Source organism: Carassius carassius, chromosome 34 (genome assembly GCF_963082965.1).
Source record: "Carassius carassius chromosome 34, fCarCar2.1, whole genome shotgun sequence".
Lineage (NCBI taxonomy): Eukaryota > Metazoa > Chordata > Actinopteri > Cypriniformes > Cyprinidae > Carassius > Carassius carassius.
This window is the reverse complement of record NC_081788.1, coordinates 22,216,534-22,231,581: the sequence shown is the minus strand read 5'-3', so window position 1 is coordinate 22,231,581 and position 15,048 is coordinate 22,216,534. Positions and strand designations below refer to the sequence as shown.

Sequence of the window (15,048 nt, the reverse complement as noted above, 5' to 3'; positions counted from 1 at the left end):
CTAAAGGTGTCAATGAGTTACATGCACTCTCTGTGCATTCGTCGTGCACTAAATTCTTTCTTACTGGAGATAATGTTTCCCTTAAGCCTAATCCGGCTTTTATACCTAAATGCATCTCTGGATTCACATCGGAGGTGTTGGAGCTGTCTGCCTTTCACCCTTTCAAAGTAAAATTTGCAACTTTGGATGGAAACCCGGCTATTGACTCAGCTGACAAAGAAAAAATATAAAAAAAAACACTAGGAATCCCTGGAATAGAGGACATGCCACTTTGAGAATACATGTGCTGGGAATAATTTTTTTAGTTAATGCCCTCAAAAACTAGTCAAAACACTTGGGTAAATTACTCTTTTTGTATTTTTATTATTTGTCAGCAACTTTCATACCAGAGCTTTTCTTCTCAATATGTCAAGGAATGTCCTTCAAACACAAAAAGTACAAAATATATCTTTTAAAAAAAAGGTCACAATCTATTTTATTGGGAGAAGTATCTAACTGAAGCAGTACAGCAGTGCAATATTCACGATGGCTGTGAAATCTCTGTTGGAGAGCAGAAGTGTTTCTAGAAAAGCTATGGAACTTTCCTCGTAACACCCTTGAAATCTCACAAGCTTTCCATTTTTCCACACTCCACAGATTAAGGGCCTGATTATTACATTTGCCAAATTAAATCAATCAGCAATTTCAGTACACCAAAGCAAACACACACAAGAATTTTGTGGCTACTCTAGTCAAGTCTAAACATGGTTGATATAAGTTTACTTTCCCCAAATATTCAATCAGTCAGATGTGGAAATTTTTCATTTCAACTTTTGGGAAACCAGGTGTCAGAATTTGTTGATTGACCAAGGCCAGATCAAAACTGAATCAGCTTGTGAGATCTTTTCTGTTTAGAAAAGACACAACCAAGGTTTTAACCTGGTCACTGATAGATTGACATTAAGAGCGAGTAAGAGGTTATGAATTTGAGGTTTGGGTTAAAACAAAACTTGCAATAAAGTGAGGACTCTCTTGCAAACTCAACATAAATGCACATCCACACACACAAACGTAAAAATATGTCAAGCCAAAATTATGTAGATGAGATGGCATCCATCTAAACAACTCGGTATATTCTGTAACAGAAGTGAAATATGGAACAAAATGGCGGCAACAGTACCTCAAAACTGTTCCACATTATCAACAAACTAGATCAAGTTCATGTTTTTTGAGGTAATTATTCTAGTGTCTGAGTATTGTAGCTACCAGTTGATGACTGTTATGATTCAAGTTTCATGTCACAGAATTGCTTAGCAAACCGGATATCTGGCATTTGTAAACATGAGCGTAAAATTTTTATGGATCATATCTCACACTATGTTGGCTCCCTTCAACCCTGCCTGAATGAAAATGCTTGGGACTTTGCTTGAGATCAAGCAAATTAAAATTATGAAAAAAAGTTAATATATAAATAGGTTTGTAGTAGTGGAACGACACAAAAAAAATCCTGCCGGAATCATCCGACATACAACAAAAAGAATTGTCCAGCATTAATCCAGTTCTCTGCATTGTACCCCAGTCACAAGTTCCTGTTGAAATCTACAACTCGTCTTTGAGTTTAGAGTCTGTCTCCTCTTCTTCATCCTCCTCCCCTTCTTCTTCCTCCTCCTCTTCTTCCTCTTCCTTATCTTCATCTTCCCTTTCATCCTTTGCTTCCTCCTTTCTTGTCTTATCCTCTTCCTCACGCTTCGTTCTTTCTTCTTCTTCTTGACTTTCCTTCATCTTCTTCTCAGCATCCTGAGAGGAACAAAAACATAAAACTACAATTAATTGAAAAATAATTTAGGATAGACAGATAATAATTGAAGAAGCATACCTTTGTGGCACCCCAAGTCTCATTGCCAACCTCTTCTGCCAGTTTGGGGTCGTTGGTAATGAGGAAGTTGTCAAAAATTGTGCCAGACTTCACCTAAGAAAAAAAAATTAATACAAGGAAAGGTGGTTTAAAACATGGTTTAAACAGTTATTAAATATTTGAAAACTGTAACTCCCTTTGAGACACAAAGCAAATTGCTACCTGCCACAGGTCCAGTCCAATCACTCCGATGCTATCGTATTTATAGATTTCGGTGTCAGCGGTGTACTCCGGGTTATCAATCTCAGGGTGCACCCATTTCCCTTTGTAAGCAGGATTGTCAATCTGGCGGGGTTTCCACTCACCCTTGAAAAGATAAAAAAATTTAATTTGGGAAACAGCAAACAGACCCAGTATTCATTATGACAAAACAATGTTTTTAGTTATCTGCATCTTTGTTCAATATTAAAGCCAGCATGAAGTTTATATTCACCCTATACTTTTTCTAAATGCATGTTATTGATCTTATTGCAAAGGATTCATCCATGTAGTCTATATGTTTCATTTTTGTAATTGGTCTCCTAACTAGATCTTCCAGAGAAATGACAGACTTCTCTCTGGTGATGTACGCTAGGCTTCCCCAATCATTTCATCTGCATAAACCCACCCTTTCTCACAATCGACCACAAACTTACTTTCAGATCTGCCTCCGACCAATCAACAAATGGTAAATGGACTGCATTTATATAGCGCTTTCAACAGACCACATGGCCATCCAAAGCGCTTTACAATTTGCCTCACATTCACCCATTCACACACCGACTGCGACACTGACAACTGATGGACTGAACTACCCTTCCTTACATTTATTACCTACGATAAACCGTTTTCCTCTGATGTATGTCACAGTCCATAGAAAGAAAAGATCTGTCGCTATGTCCGTTAAAGAACCCACAGTTAAAGAAATGTCAGTACCTTGTATTCAGGATTGGTGACCATGGGCGGCTCCCACTCCCCATCCATCTCATCGTCCCAGTCATCAGGCTTCTTGGCATCAGGATCAGGGATGTTCTCGGGTTTGTCCCAGTCCTCCAGAAACACACAGACAAAGATTATATCAGACAAGCTGAGATAAAGTTGAGACATAATTTTATACTTTATATCAGAACAGCATTTAAAAGGTTTGTTCACCCCGAGAAATAAAACCTTATTCACCTCCCCCAGGTGAACAGATGCACGCACTTTATATCACGTCTTCTGAACAGCTGACAACTTACCTCTGGTTTCTTGTCATCAGGGTCTTCGATCTTCTCCCTCTCGTCCCAGTCCTCAGGCTTTTTCGCTTCGGGATCTTTGATCTTTTTGGGAGGCAGGAAGTCCCAGTCTTCTTCCAAAGATCCAGACTCTACCTTCTTATTATCAATCTTGACTTTATAAGTGTTGTCAGGATTGACAATTAACGTGTATAAGTGGGTGTATTCATCATCCTGTATGATAAAATACATGATATATGAACTTGTAGGACTGGTGGTGCATTATGGGACAATAAATAAATAAATTAACAATAAGATTACCTTGCATCTAATGTCTTTGTTGATCAAATGATTTTTGCCTTTGTAATTGAAGATTACATGTACTTTCTTAGTGCCAGGGCCACAGATGTCAGGACCTGGATGTGATAAAATGCTAATTAAATCATCCATCCTGTTTTGATACATGTCCAATTTCCCTTCAGATTTGAGATGTTCATCAGTTAAGTGGTTATTAAGATACTCACCAAACATGATATTATATGTGGAGTCTCCATGCATATCTTCCTGTTTGAGGTCTGATGGGAAAAGTTTGATGTAGCCTCCACCACAGTCAATGCTCTGCTCATGTTTTACAGTGAACTGGATCACAAAGGGCTGATCCTTGTTGCTGAAATCAGCAAAGCGGGATGACAGCGCGTAGAAATGAGCATCCTGACTGGTCTGAAGACCTGCAAGTTTACGATAAGATATCTGAGCAATTTGAAGGCAATGAAAACAAATATGAATGTTAAAAGATACAAAGTAGGAGGAACACATTCAGTCATCAAAACATCTAATATGCTTACTTCATTATAATAGCCTCTTTACTGGTACCGATTTCATAAAAAAAGTCCAAGTTTAAAATTCTACATGTAACATTTAATGTATAATAAGAAATATTTGAGAAAAATCTAAATCAATATTTTTTTTTTTTTAAAGAGTGCTTATTTGTGCTTTTTAAAGTACATGAGATACATATGGCCTCAAATATGTATTTTAATTACACATATTTATAACTTTGATTTCACACTGTCTTTGGCATTGTATATTGCTCAACCTCGGCAAAGCACAAAGTTACACAACTTTGGACTAAATTTGGTGTGTGCCAGGATAACTGGACCCTAGAGTACACGTGGTTTTGTAATGTTTTGAAACAGTAAATATCAAATTGTGTTACATGCCTGCAGCTCAGAATAGCAGAATCATGTCACAGACAGTAACCCCTCCCCTGGTGTATTACCCAGTAAATAATGAAAAACGGAGGAAACCACACATTCAAACAAACTGGTGTCAATTATCTGGAGCATGACATATGTAAAGCAACACTCACCCTTATCTTTCTCGGCATCACCATAAAATTTGCCTGCAGAAAGCACAAACTTGCCGTAGTCTGATTTATGCTTGGATTCCAACCATCGGCTCCTCCAGGTATCTGAAATGTGTATGTGTGACATCATTCATACATGTTGTCTTGACTATTTGTTATAAGATAACCACATTCTATACCAAGACTAAGATTTTAAATAATTATTGTTATTACTTAATGAATGCAACACACCATTGTTGCCAAGACATTAAAAATATATACAGTGAATCCGTCACATATGATAAAATCAAGTCTATGGTGACACCGTCACATGCTCAAAAGCCACAGAAAGCATAAATAGTATTCAAAAAGCATAAAAAACACAAATGCTTTAAACTTACCGCCGTCTTCAAAATGCTCTCGGAAATAAACAATTGATTCTGCCGTTATTAAAGCGAAGGACACGGCCATAATCAGTAGATATAATGCTGTCATCTTTGCAGTAAAATATATACCCTTTTTAATATAATGAAAATTATTGAATAAGAAATATGAGGCTTGAATATGTATATAATGAGATCTGTTTGGATCTTCACATGCCTGCAGAAATCACTGTGCGCTGTTATCTTTCGCACAGTCTCGCCTCTAAACTGGGAACAGATGGCTGGCTCTGATTGGACGGCAGCTGGAGACGACTGCGTCACACCGGTCAGCCAATCAGATCATTTGACTCATTTCCGCGAATCGGTTCAATGAACCTGTTCGAAAAAAAAATTCGGTAGTTCTAGTGCTGCTTACGTGGTCCCTGACAACAGGCAGTGGTATATATATTATATGATCTAAAATATATAGCTAAAGCCATATCAATTCCCGCTAATGTCTGTGTTATCAATGGGAAATGGAAATACAGAATTTAAGCTTGCTCAACTAATAATTACATACAGCACAATGCCAAACCTGCATGTTTAGTAATTTCAATTTAAAAATACTGTTGACAAAAAAAATCCCACCGTTTGGCATCACTTTGGCTGATTTTTATTTGTAGACAAAGCCCTTACAAAAGTTTAGAATTTTAGCTGGTGGCATAAAATGGTTCATCCATCAAACACTGACCTTTAGTGACGTTCAAGCAACTTCAGTTTAGTTCTTTCAGTAAATATTATCAGAGCTGACAAGCATAAATCATAAAGCTTATGCTACTATTAGCAAGGAATTAGTCAAAGATGAATGTTACTAGCTGACAACTGAATACAGTGAATCAAAACAGATCTGATAAATTGGCAAACTACAGAAAAATGCATACTGGCCTATGTGAAAAAAGTGCATTACATCAAGTCTCAATTCATTCAATATCATGTTTGTCAAGCTTAACACTAGCTTTTTTCTAACTTCATAATCTACCTTTTCAAGAGCACATAGCTACCTTTTCAATAGCAGCTTCTTTCCCTACAATTACTCATTTTCACATTATCAGAATATCAGAATGTGTTCATAATTGAAATATCAATAAACAAAAACCACATACAACATCAAACTAGTTTTGTAACATTTAAAGAGATTGTAACCTTTAAATTATACATGACACAAAAAGTATACAATAAATATATTAATATATTCCAATCAAATATATTACAAGATTTTTTTTAAATTGTTACATAAGTCTTGAAATATGATCTTCAATTCAGACTTTGATTGAAATGTCCAAAATATGCAAAGTTCTTAAACAGCAACTAAAATATATACCCGAGGTTAAAGAAAATGGGTCTGCTTAGTGGCATATGGTCGAAAATCATTTAAAATTAATTTTTAGTTTGTGAAAACAAACTCATTTGACAATAATCTATTGAATATCCTGTTTTGCTCAGAAATACATATTATGAGAGTAAAAAAAATGGTTGTGAACAGCAATTCACTTTAACTCTGTAAATGTTTAAAAAAAATAATGAAACACTGTGGTTTTGCTTGCTTGATTAAGAGGTTTGCTTTGTAAGTGCATTACTGTAAATGCAGTATTTTTTTAAATTGTAACATTGCTTGGGAGAAGCAGATAGATGTAGATAAAAAGTTCTTAAAAATATAATTTCAGTAGGGTTTGTCACAAGCAAACCCCTCTCTCCCTGTCCTGACTCTCAGAGTGTAAGATATAGAGTTGCAACCCAGTATATGAAGTTTTTTCTGCATTGTTTGTATTTGCATGTCAGATATCAGCAGTCATTTCTGCATCATTCAAGTATACTCTGTGTTTCTTTAATGTCGCTGATCTTATGTTATGCTCCGTTATGGTAGAAAGAAATTGATCCTTTGAGGAATGGATTTGCAGCCCTGTGCAGAGAAGAGTTTCTCCTCTTTAGGAACGTACAGCATGGCTTTAGCCACCTCATCCAGTGTCCCCTCATGAGGCTGAAGGCCACGAGCTGCGTATGCATCACGTGCACACAGTTTCACATGCCGGTACTCCAGCGGCAAGAATGGCACAAAGAAGTCAATCAGATGGCCTGACATGAGCTCACTCTGAGCGAAACCTCCTGCAAAGGTAAAAAGTACATTAAGAACATGACTGATAACATTTATAAGGGACTAAAGGCATACAGTATATCTGCATGTACTGTATATATGAATTTAAATATGCAACATCTCTGAGACAACTGTCAAACAATTAGCAATTAGATTTAAAAGAATCTGCCTCCTGCCTTCTGCCTCCATGGCTTCAGCGCGCAGAAGATGTTCTAAGTCTTCCATGCCGATATCTTCCCTATTCTGTCCCGAGTGCCAGAAATCCAGTGCCACTTCATTGATGGCACCACCACCAATATTGCTACAGCATGACATTAAGGGAAAACCATTTGTTTTTAGTTTTTTTTTAATTGGATCATTTTCAGATTCTGCATGCATTGTGTAAGTAAACAGTGTATGTATAGAGGAAAACATTGCTTAAGAACTCCACCACAAATTGGTTCACTTGACAACTTATGGCTGTATGAAGCCATCTATTAAGAACATACCAACCTTAAGAACAGAAATATGGCTCTCCTATAGCTGACCCCATCCACATTATCATAGTGGTCCATATAGGGCTTTATGGCATCGATGAGTCCTGGATGAAGCTTTTCTGCCTCATCAAAGATAAAGAGTGTCTGTGGACATCTCAGAACCATGTCTCGAATGGCTTCTCTTAGCTGGCCCTGGTCGCAAACAAACCCACATAAATACTAATACTGATCGTAAAGTTCAGGATTCACGAGTATGTGCATATTTCAGAATTTGGAAAGAAATCAATCAATTGTACACAGTGTCATTTCTCTGTTCACTGAATCAGGTTTTCTAACTGAACGATCCAAGTATATCAAGGTTAAATTGCATAATCATACCAGAGCTTTGGCATTTAATGGCAGCCGTCCAATAAATGTTCCCCAGAAGCCCAAAAAAAGGACCCCTGCCTATGTGAACTGCATTGCATTTAGTTTTTTCAAGATAAATATATCCAAGCAGATGAATTATGGTACAAATAGCAAATATTATACTAATGTCTAACATTACAATGTAACCACATACTTATAATTTGTTTGTAAAAGGTAAACTAAATCAACAAATGACTACTGAATCAGATCAAATGACCTGGGCAGCCATGTGGATGTGAACCTTTGAAACTTTGCTCACCTTGTACACATCCACCAATCTTTCGTGAGCGAAGTGGAAAGGGGCAATGAACAAACGCACACATTCACTCTTTATACCATCCCTGTAGAGATTGTCTGCTACTATCCGGGCCACAAAGTTCTTGCCTGTTCCAGACCAGCCATGAAAGGACAGAGTCAGTGGTTTGTTGGACTCAGGGTTTTTGATGAAACCTTGAATGGCTTTCAGAACCACAGACTGGGCCAGGTGCTGCCCATGGAGCTTCATCTGTAGATCTCTTTCCAATCCTGAAATATCCATTGATAAGCATATGTCAAGGAAAAAACAGAGAAATTCATTTTAATAAATGTTCAGACTATTCCATTAATTTTGTTCAAAGCTTCTGATATTTCAAGGATTTCCACGATTGTAAAACCTGAATATTTCTATAAAATAAACCATGCATGATGTTGATGGCCGGCTGTACCTGTGATATTATTTGTAATCCTACAGTCTCCTGAATCACAGCACTGACCCAGGCTGCAGTACCAAGCAGTCAGCATGCCAGTGTAGTACTGGGGAAACCCTGGCCAAATGTCCCCAGTAGGCACTGAGAAGAGAAGCATGTTACATAAGCCTGCAGTGAGTTAATGAATTGCAATCATTACAAACAGCATTTAATTTTTGCAATTCTTAAGGAGAGACTCTGAAAAGTTCATCCAAATCAACTTAAAATGCATTTTTTTATTATATTTACCTATATATATATATATAAATATATATATATATATATATAAATATATATATATATATTATTATTAGCAATGACTTCACAGATTATAATCATATAATTTATACATTCTATTCGAATTTATAAAAACGCATTCATGAAAATATTTGTAGAAAGAATAACGCATGACATGTTGGTTATCCATTCTAATTTTAAATTGTATGTATATATATATATATATATAAATTTATGTAGTCTTTGTATGTTTATATTATAAACATTTTACTATACCATATATTAAAATATATCTTTATTATACACACATACACATATAGCCTATTCTATCTTTACCTTGTTGGTTCGCATCATCCTGGTGTGGCTGACAGTCTCCTTCCCAAATATTGCAATAGATGTAATTGAAATAATAGGTAGAAACATTTGAAATGCTGTCGAACTGAAAGAAATCCGCATCAGCCGAAACAGCCAGGAACGAGAGCAAGATTACAATTGAAAACATCGGTGCCGCCGGAAACATAGACCTCGCGAAGACTGTAACATCGAGCTATTAGATGTAATAATTGTAGCATCCATTCACATGTACATCCGAGTCTCATTGACTGCAGGCCGCTTCAGCGCTCAATGTTCAGAACCGAACCCCGACGTCACAGTCTTCTTTGGAATAGAACGAGCTAATAGAATGAAGCGGGGTAGAAAGTGGGCGGGGCTTAGCGCAGCAAAAATGGGTCTGCAATTTTTTTCCCCTAGCAAATAAATGCTAAATCTACTAAAATTATACAAATAATTCTTGCTCATTCAACTCCAAGCTGAAGTACTGTAGCACAGACGTGGTCACAGCTCTTTGACCAATCGCAGCAATTTGAGAACTTTGTGAGAGGTTTGATTTGAATTACCACATCAGGCATCCCCGCTTCTGTAGACCTGATGTTAGTTACTTAAAATGTAAATCTTTTAAAGTCTGGCAAACAACCAAGTGAGAATGTGCGGTCCCATACAGATACTGCTATTCCAAATACAGAGAACGTGGAACTTACTATGGAAACCCATCTCCACAAGAAAAAATCAAAAAAAAATCGTTGAGTCAACTTACAAGTCTTGTCACAATTTTATTAAATCAGTTTTGAGATGCAAAGCACGTGTAAGAAATGGGCTTCCATAGCTTATTTTTAATTAGTGCCCAGTATAAAAACCATTAGTCCTTGCATACTACCAAATGCCTGAAAATTTTAATTTGTCAGCCTTGATAAGAGATCAACCAACCCACATATACAAATACATCAAGCACCTTATAAACTTGAAACAGACCTTTGATTTTATAACTTTATTGAAATAATGACTCTTTACAAACTTTGTAACAAATATAGATGTGTCACTTAATTGCCTCAGAGACAAGGGACTTCAAAATCAGAAAACAAGAACCGAAGCTCTGGACTATCATTCAGAAAATTCAGATGCAGGCAACACAGCTGCAAGGAAACAGACAGACTTTAGAAGAGCACAGGTGCAAATATCAGGGTTAAAGTAATGTCAAAGTCAACCTCAGAAATATGGAACGGTAAAATGATATAATCAGCAGATTCATTTGGCAGAATCATGTCATCACAGGTTGCAAAAAACAAAAAAAAGGTCAAAGATTCATACCTTATACCATATGGGTTTCCAGAGCCATCCTAGATAATCTTGTGCTCCCTGGAAAGAAAAAAGGCCTGCCATTGGTTAGTTTGTCACAATCAACAAATTGCCCAAAGTCAGGACCTGGGTTTCAGTCAAAGCTTGTCCACATTGTGTGTTCAGGTCAGACATTTGTAAAGCATCACAAAACCCAACCATTAAAGATAATGCCAAACATCTGGAAACAAAAACAAACCTTTACAGGCGCATGCAGCATTCATATTTGCAAGCCACGAAGGAGCAGTCGCCACCACACCTGTCAATGAGCACATGCCTGTTAGAACAGAAAACATCCACGAGAACCAGGACTTTAAATTGTGACCAGATCAGCCAGAGCTAATATCCATCCTTCACGGCAAAGTCAGTGGATATAAGATTCATCACAAATGGTTAGAGCTACAGGTTTACTACAAGAGGAATAAAATACTTACGGTGCCTGCCATCAGCACATCATACTGGTCATCAGTCCTAAGAGACACAAAAAGGTCAATTAAAAACCTCACAATCCTGCTTTTAAGGAGTTAAATGCACCATTATGTGGTCTTCAGTCAGAATGTTTTAACATGTCCTCAAGAAGATCAGAGACCTGATTCGAACTCATCAGTTTGAGACCACTTTGATACTGTTCACAATTCAAGTTAAACACTTACCCTGAAGAACATTCAGACAGCTGCTGATCTCTCCACACCCAGAATTAAGAGTAAACCCTTGCACCCCTGTAGAACTCCTGCTGCAACGAGAAAAGAGTGTAAGACAAAGTAACAACTCAAGTACAGACGCAAGAGCACCAGTGATGCATCAGCTAGGAGCGAAAGACAATGCTTGGTGTTCTTCATGGATTTTCTGCTGAACTATGCAGTCATCACTTGCATCATAGCTTCAATATAACAATTTTAAAATCTCAAACTCACCAGATATGCTTTAACCCCTGCAGAACTCATGCTGCAAAGAGAAACACGTGTAAGACAAAGCAACTACAAAAGACATGGATCTAGAATCTAGAGCACCAGTGATACATCAGCTAGGAGCGAAAGACAATGCTTAGTGTTCTTCATGGATTTTCTGCTGAACTATGCAGTCATCATTTGCATCACAGAAATTATATGGTTTAAAAAAAAAAAAAATCATACCTTGCTCAGCTGATGGCATCTTCAGATCTCTTGTGCTAAGAACTAAAACAACCTGTAATAATGAAGCCCTGTTAGTACAAAATAAAGAAAGAGATGATAACATCTTAAACTAGCACTGTTTCAGTACACGGATGTCTTTCAGTCTAATTCAGAGAGATTCCCATTGTTTTATAAACAATCATCATAAACAGTGAATGACTGCAGCCTAGGAGTCACTTTAGAAAACACTTTAAGCTTACCTTTCAAATTAACCTCACTGCACATGTTCCTATGAAAAAAAGGGGGGGGGGGTGCAAATGTTAACAAGCGCGTGCGCACACACGACCCTTATGAGATTCAAACACTTGTGCATCAGATAATGTATCTTGGTGGTTGCAGTCTCGTCAGTGTAAACTCAAGAGTAGCAAATATGATCATCATACACACGTATACACATTAAAAGTACAACAAAATATATACCTTTGACCCCATTTTCCAGATTCACACCACATTTCTGCAAAAAAAAAAAAAAAAAATACAAATAAATAAAAATACATTTAAATTTGTAACAATTATAAATATTACCAATACAATGCCTCAGAGAAAAAAAAAAAAAACCACTCAAAATCACTCCTGTCCACTACTCTTATTTCTCTTTTTATTCTTTAGAAGCAAAGTATTAAAAAAAACAAAGAACTTAAAACCAGCGTTATGGTTATTGGTCGTAACCGTTTTATTGGTTTCTACCATCTCCGTGTGATGGGAGAAAAAAAAAAATTACCTTGGACCCGCTTCTCCAGATCCGCTCCAGATTCCTGCAAGAAAAAAAAAAAAAAAAAAAAAAAAAACACCACACACTGATTAGAACACTGAAACTTCAACATTACATCCTCAATTAAAAACTATATAATGCTTCAGTGTAAACGTTTTCAGAAACCACTCCTGTCCACTACTCTTATGCATTTTATTCATCCTTAGCAAGTCAACCACCAAGAATAGATTTGTTAAAAACCTAAGGTTTACATACCAGTTGTCTCACGCTTTCAATCAATCCTCCGGATACTGGGGAGGGAGAGGGAAAGGGAGAAACTCAAAGGCTTTGAAAAGTAACATTTAACAGAAGACTGCACGCAGAACAATTATGCACATCAGAGATGTTGGTACTCATCATATATTCTCAGATGTCCCTACCAACATCATGTATCATCATGTGAACATGAGGGAATTATTCGCTACAACAACCACGTGGACCAATTGTAAATTAGACGTTAATTAATTGGTTTAGTCAAATTAATATAAATAAAATAGTTTGCTGGAAACTTTGATGCATATTTTGTAATTCAATTCAATTAATCATTTTAACGCTTGTTCGAGGCCTGTAACACGTGGACCGCACTGCGAATTAGCGAAGCCTTTTAAGGAGCTAGTTAAATTAAATTAATAAAACACAATTTCTTACGGTACACAACAAATATCTAAATTATATAACTCCCAACAAAATATTAAAGACAACTGCGATTAAAAGAAACGATGAATTACCAAGACAGTTCCTGAAGCGCCGCAGAAGAATGAGACCGGATGAACGCCAAGCTTTTCTTTATATACAGTTTCTGCGCAATGGTTTCTGGGAAATTGCTCTGCTTATATTAGTACACTGAAATGACGCCAGGTGGTGCTGAAGTGATACATAAATATGCTTCAATGCTGAAAGAAACATAAATATTTACTAAATTAAATTGTCCAGTAATGCCAGTGAGATGAGTGCGATAAATTGCTTATCCACGTGCCGTTTAATGCATGTAGTAAAGTCATAGAAAGTAGTTTCCTAATCACACTTCTTTTTTACCAGCAAAATGAAATACTTTCAATAACGGAATAAGAATAAAGATTTTTGTAAAGGCTGCATTCACACAAATACACAACATTCTAGCCGATGAGATTTTAGCAATGCATAAGTGATTTATAACCAGTCTTTTTGTGTGCAAAACAAGTTTCCATAAGCACTTATATATTGAGAACATTCACATATGTTTCGCACTCATTAGGTCTGTACAAAATTATCTCTTAGCTTTAAATGGGTTATAGTAAACAAGATTTATTTTATATGGAGTTATTGTGAAATATTGTGTACTTTTTATACATCACTTGTGAGGTTCCCACACATCTGACCAAAGAATTCCCACAATTTACATGATTTTCACAGTCATTCATTTCTGAATAAGAATTTTTAAACACTAATTTATAGTCACAAAAAAAAAAGCAGAATATACCTAGAGAAAAAAATACATTAACTATGACTTTAGAAGTTTATTAATTCCCATTACTTTGGAAATCAAAATGAAACAAATCCCTGAAGTACAAATGAAGTGAACCGCTACAGCATCATTCAACTCTGGATGTCTGGAAGAAGAAATTCATTCAACCTTCTCACACAAATTGGTCTCACTGAGATTTAATATTATTCTTTGATACATGGAAATCTGGTACAATCAATCGTTGCCAGGCAAAGAAAAAGTTTTTTGGGATTGCTTCTGGAAAGCAACTCTAGGTGAAAGTGAACTTTACTGTATAAGGCCTCCAGTTGACTACAGAATATGAAGAGCAAGTGGCTTTTTAAAGCTGTAGCAGTAATAATGTTTTGCTCAATTTGATTTTGCGTGATAATGTTATACAATGTATAGATGTCATTCCAGGAGTCCATACATCCACAGACGGTTACTTTTACCTTCAAGAAGAGAATCACATCTTTCCGATGCATGACTATATGAAACGTATATATTTATTTGGATTAAAATGTTACATTTCACAGAAAGAAAGATTTCAGGGCATTTTGTGATAACGTTGCTTGACCACAGCAAGAACAGATTTGTCAAATGGTTTTATTGTGCACCTTTACGATTTCCTACTGGACAGTCCAACTTTGTACTAACCTGATAAGTTATGTGGACACTCAGGCAGCTATCTATAAAAAAAATAATAATACAGTCTCCCGAGGCTCTAGAGAGCATATCAAATCACCCCGCCTAAACAAAAAACATAATTGGAATGGAACACAACCATGGCAAAGTTTCTTAAATTTCAGCCCCGTCTTGTAAATAGTAAATTTTGCTCATTGTTGCTTTTGGAGCATGAAACCGCATCGTCTTAAAAGACTCATGGTTATGGAGTGGAACATAAAGGTAATGGTTGCCGTCATGTATGTATATTCAAACAGTTACTATTGCCCTAGAGAAAGAAGATAAAAGGAAAACAAGAATATATATATATATATATATATATATATATATATATATATATATAAACCGCTGTAGCTAGCAGTATGTGAACCAAGTTCTCATTTTGTTTACTTTGTGGTTCCAACGTTAAGGCTTTTCGAACATTAAGATACAGCCTTCAATCCTCAGTCCACTACTTCCCTGAGATACAGAACGCTGTAGTTTTCAGAGTTTGTTCGATAAAAACACCTCAACCCT

At 36.4% G+C, this 15,048-nt stretch overlaps 2 protein-coding genes, 1 long non-coding RNA gene and 7 other non-coding genes across 12 annotated transcripts; all 10 read right to left on the bottom strand.

Moving 5' to 3' along the window:
• Window positions 1–458: 458 nt before the first annotated feature.
• On the bottom strand, window positions 459–4,964 carry LOC132114750 (calreticulin-like). The gene is made up of 9 exons (XM_059523060.1): window positions 4,834–4,964; window positions 4,457–4,558; window positions 3,612–3,815; window positions 3,409–3,503; window positions 3,112–3,321; window positions 2,810–2,923; window positions 2,057–2,200; window positions 1,856–1,948; window positions 459–1,776 (listed from the first exon to the last, which is right to left on the bottom strand). Exons 1-9 carry the CDS (start codon window positions 4,925–4,927, stop codon window positions 1,579–1,581), a joined length of 1,254 nt encoding a protein of 417 aa, XP_059379043.1. The 5' UTR covers window positions 4,928–4,964; the 3' UTR covers window positions 459–1,578.
• Window positions 4,965–6,078: 1,114 nt separating this feature from the next.
• LOC132114749 (torsin-1A-like) lies at window positions 6,079–9,447 on the bottom strand. Its single transcript, XM_059523059.1, has 6 exons — window positions 9,129–9,447; window positions 8,535–8,657; window positions 8,090–8,355; window positions 7,439–7,614; window positions 7,123–7,247; window positions 6,079–6,957 (listed from the first exon to the last, which is right to left on the bottom strand). The coding sequence occupies exons 1-6, from the start codon at window positions 9,310–9,312 to the stop codon at window positions 6,710–6,712; spliced, it is 1,122 nt and encodes a 373-aa protein (XP_059379042.1). The 5' UTR covers window positions 9,313–9,447; the 3' UTR covers window positions 6,079–6,709.
• Window positions 9,448–9,985: 538 nt separating this feature from the next.
• Window positions 9,986–13,184, bottom strand: LOC132114755 (uncharacterized). 3 transcript variants are annotated; one of them, XR_009425353.1, is made up of 10 exons: window positions 13,115–13,183; window positions 12,603–12,637; window positions 12,056–12,089; window positions 11,836–11,864; window positions 11,597–11,648; window positions 11,378–11,408; window positions 11,117–11,196; window positions 10,898–10,934; window positions 10,437–10,484; window positions 9,986–10,261 (listed from the first exon to the last, which is right to left on the bottom strand). It is a non-coding gene; the product is annotated as an uncharacterized LOC132114755 (long non-coding RNA). The 3 variants fall into 3 exon arrangements; XR_009425354.1 differs by lacking the exons at window positions 9,986–10,261; window positions 10,437–10,484 and adding an exon at window positions 10,703–10,722 and having other exon boundaries at window positions 13,115–13,182; XR_009425355.1 differs by lacking the exons at window positions 9,986–10,261; window positions 10,437–10,484 and adding an exon at window positions 10,705–10,740 and having other exon boundaries at window positions 13,115–13,184.
• On the bottom strand, window positions 10,331–10,403 carry LOC132115523 (small nucleolar RNA SNORD47). Its single transcript, XR_009425505.1, has one exon. It is a non-coding gene; the product is annotated as a small nucleolar RNA SNORD47 (small nucleolar RNA).
• LOC132115527 (small nucleolar RNA SNORD78) lies at window positions 10,556–10,614 on the bottom strand. The gene has a single exon (XR_009425509.1). It is a non-coding gene; the product is annotated as a small nucleolar RNA SNORD78 (small nucleolar RNA).
• LOC132115525 (small nucleolar RNA snR60/Z15/Z230/Z193/J17) lies at window positions 11,257–11,341 on the bottom strand. Its single transcript, XR_009425507.1, has one exon. It is a non-coding gene; the product is annotated as a small nucleolar RNA snR60/Z15/Z230/Z193/J17 (small nucleolar RNA).
• Window positions 11,476–11,560, bottom strand: LOC132115526 (small nucleolar RNA snR60/Z15/Z230/Z193/J17). The gene has a single exon (XR_009425508.1). It is a non-coding gene; the product is annotated as a small nucleolar RNA snR60/Z15/Z230/Z193/J17 (small nucleolar RNA).
• Window positions 11,710–11,789, bottom strand: LOC132115521 (small nucleolar RNA SNORD79). The gene has a single exon (XR_009425503.1). It is a non-coding gene; the product is annotated as a small nucleolar RNA SNORD79 (small nucleolar RNA).
• On the bottom strand, window positions 12,486–12,555 carry LOC132115528 (small nucleolar RNA SNORD75). Its single transcript, XR_009425510.1, has one exon. It is a non-coding gene; the product is annotated as a small nucleolar RNA SNORD75 (small nucleolar RNA).
• Window positions 12,715–12,795, bottom strand: LOC132115524 (small nucleolar RNA SNORD74). The gene has a single exon (XR_009425506.1). It is a non-coding gene; the product is annotated as a small nucleolar RNA SNORD74 (small nucleolar RNA).
• Window positions 13,185–15,048: the final 1,864 nt, after the last annotated feature.

Coding starts and splice junctions, on each gene's coding strand:
- LOC132114750 (XM_059523060.1), bottom strand. CDS start 4,927: ATGACAGCATTATATCTACTGATTATGGCCGTGTCCTTCGCTTTAATA. Junction 3,816..4,456: donor TGATGCCGAGAAAGATAAGG/GTGAGTGTTGCT, acceptor GTAAACTTGCAG/GTCTTCAGACCAGTCAGGAT. Junction 1,777..1,855: donor AGACTTGGGGTGCCACAAAG/GTATGCTTCTTC, acceptor TGTTCCTCTCAG/GATGCTGAGAAGAAGATGAA.
- LOC132114749 (XM_059523059.1), bottom strand. CDS start 9,312: ATGTTTCCGGCGGCACCGATGTTTTCAATTGTAATCTTGCTCTCGTTC. Junction 8,658..9,128: donor GGATGATGCGAACCAACAAG/GTAAAGATAGAA, acceptor TTCTCTTCTCAG/TGCCTACTGGGGACATTTGG. Junction 7,615..8,089: donor GATTGGTGGATGTGTACAAG/GTGAGCAAAGTT, acceptor GTTTGCGACCAG/GGCCAGCTAAGAGAAGCCAT.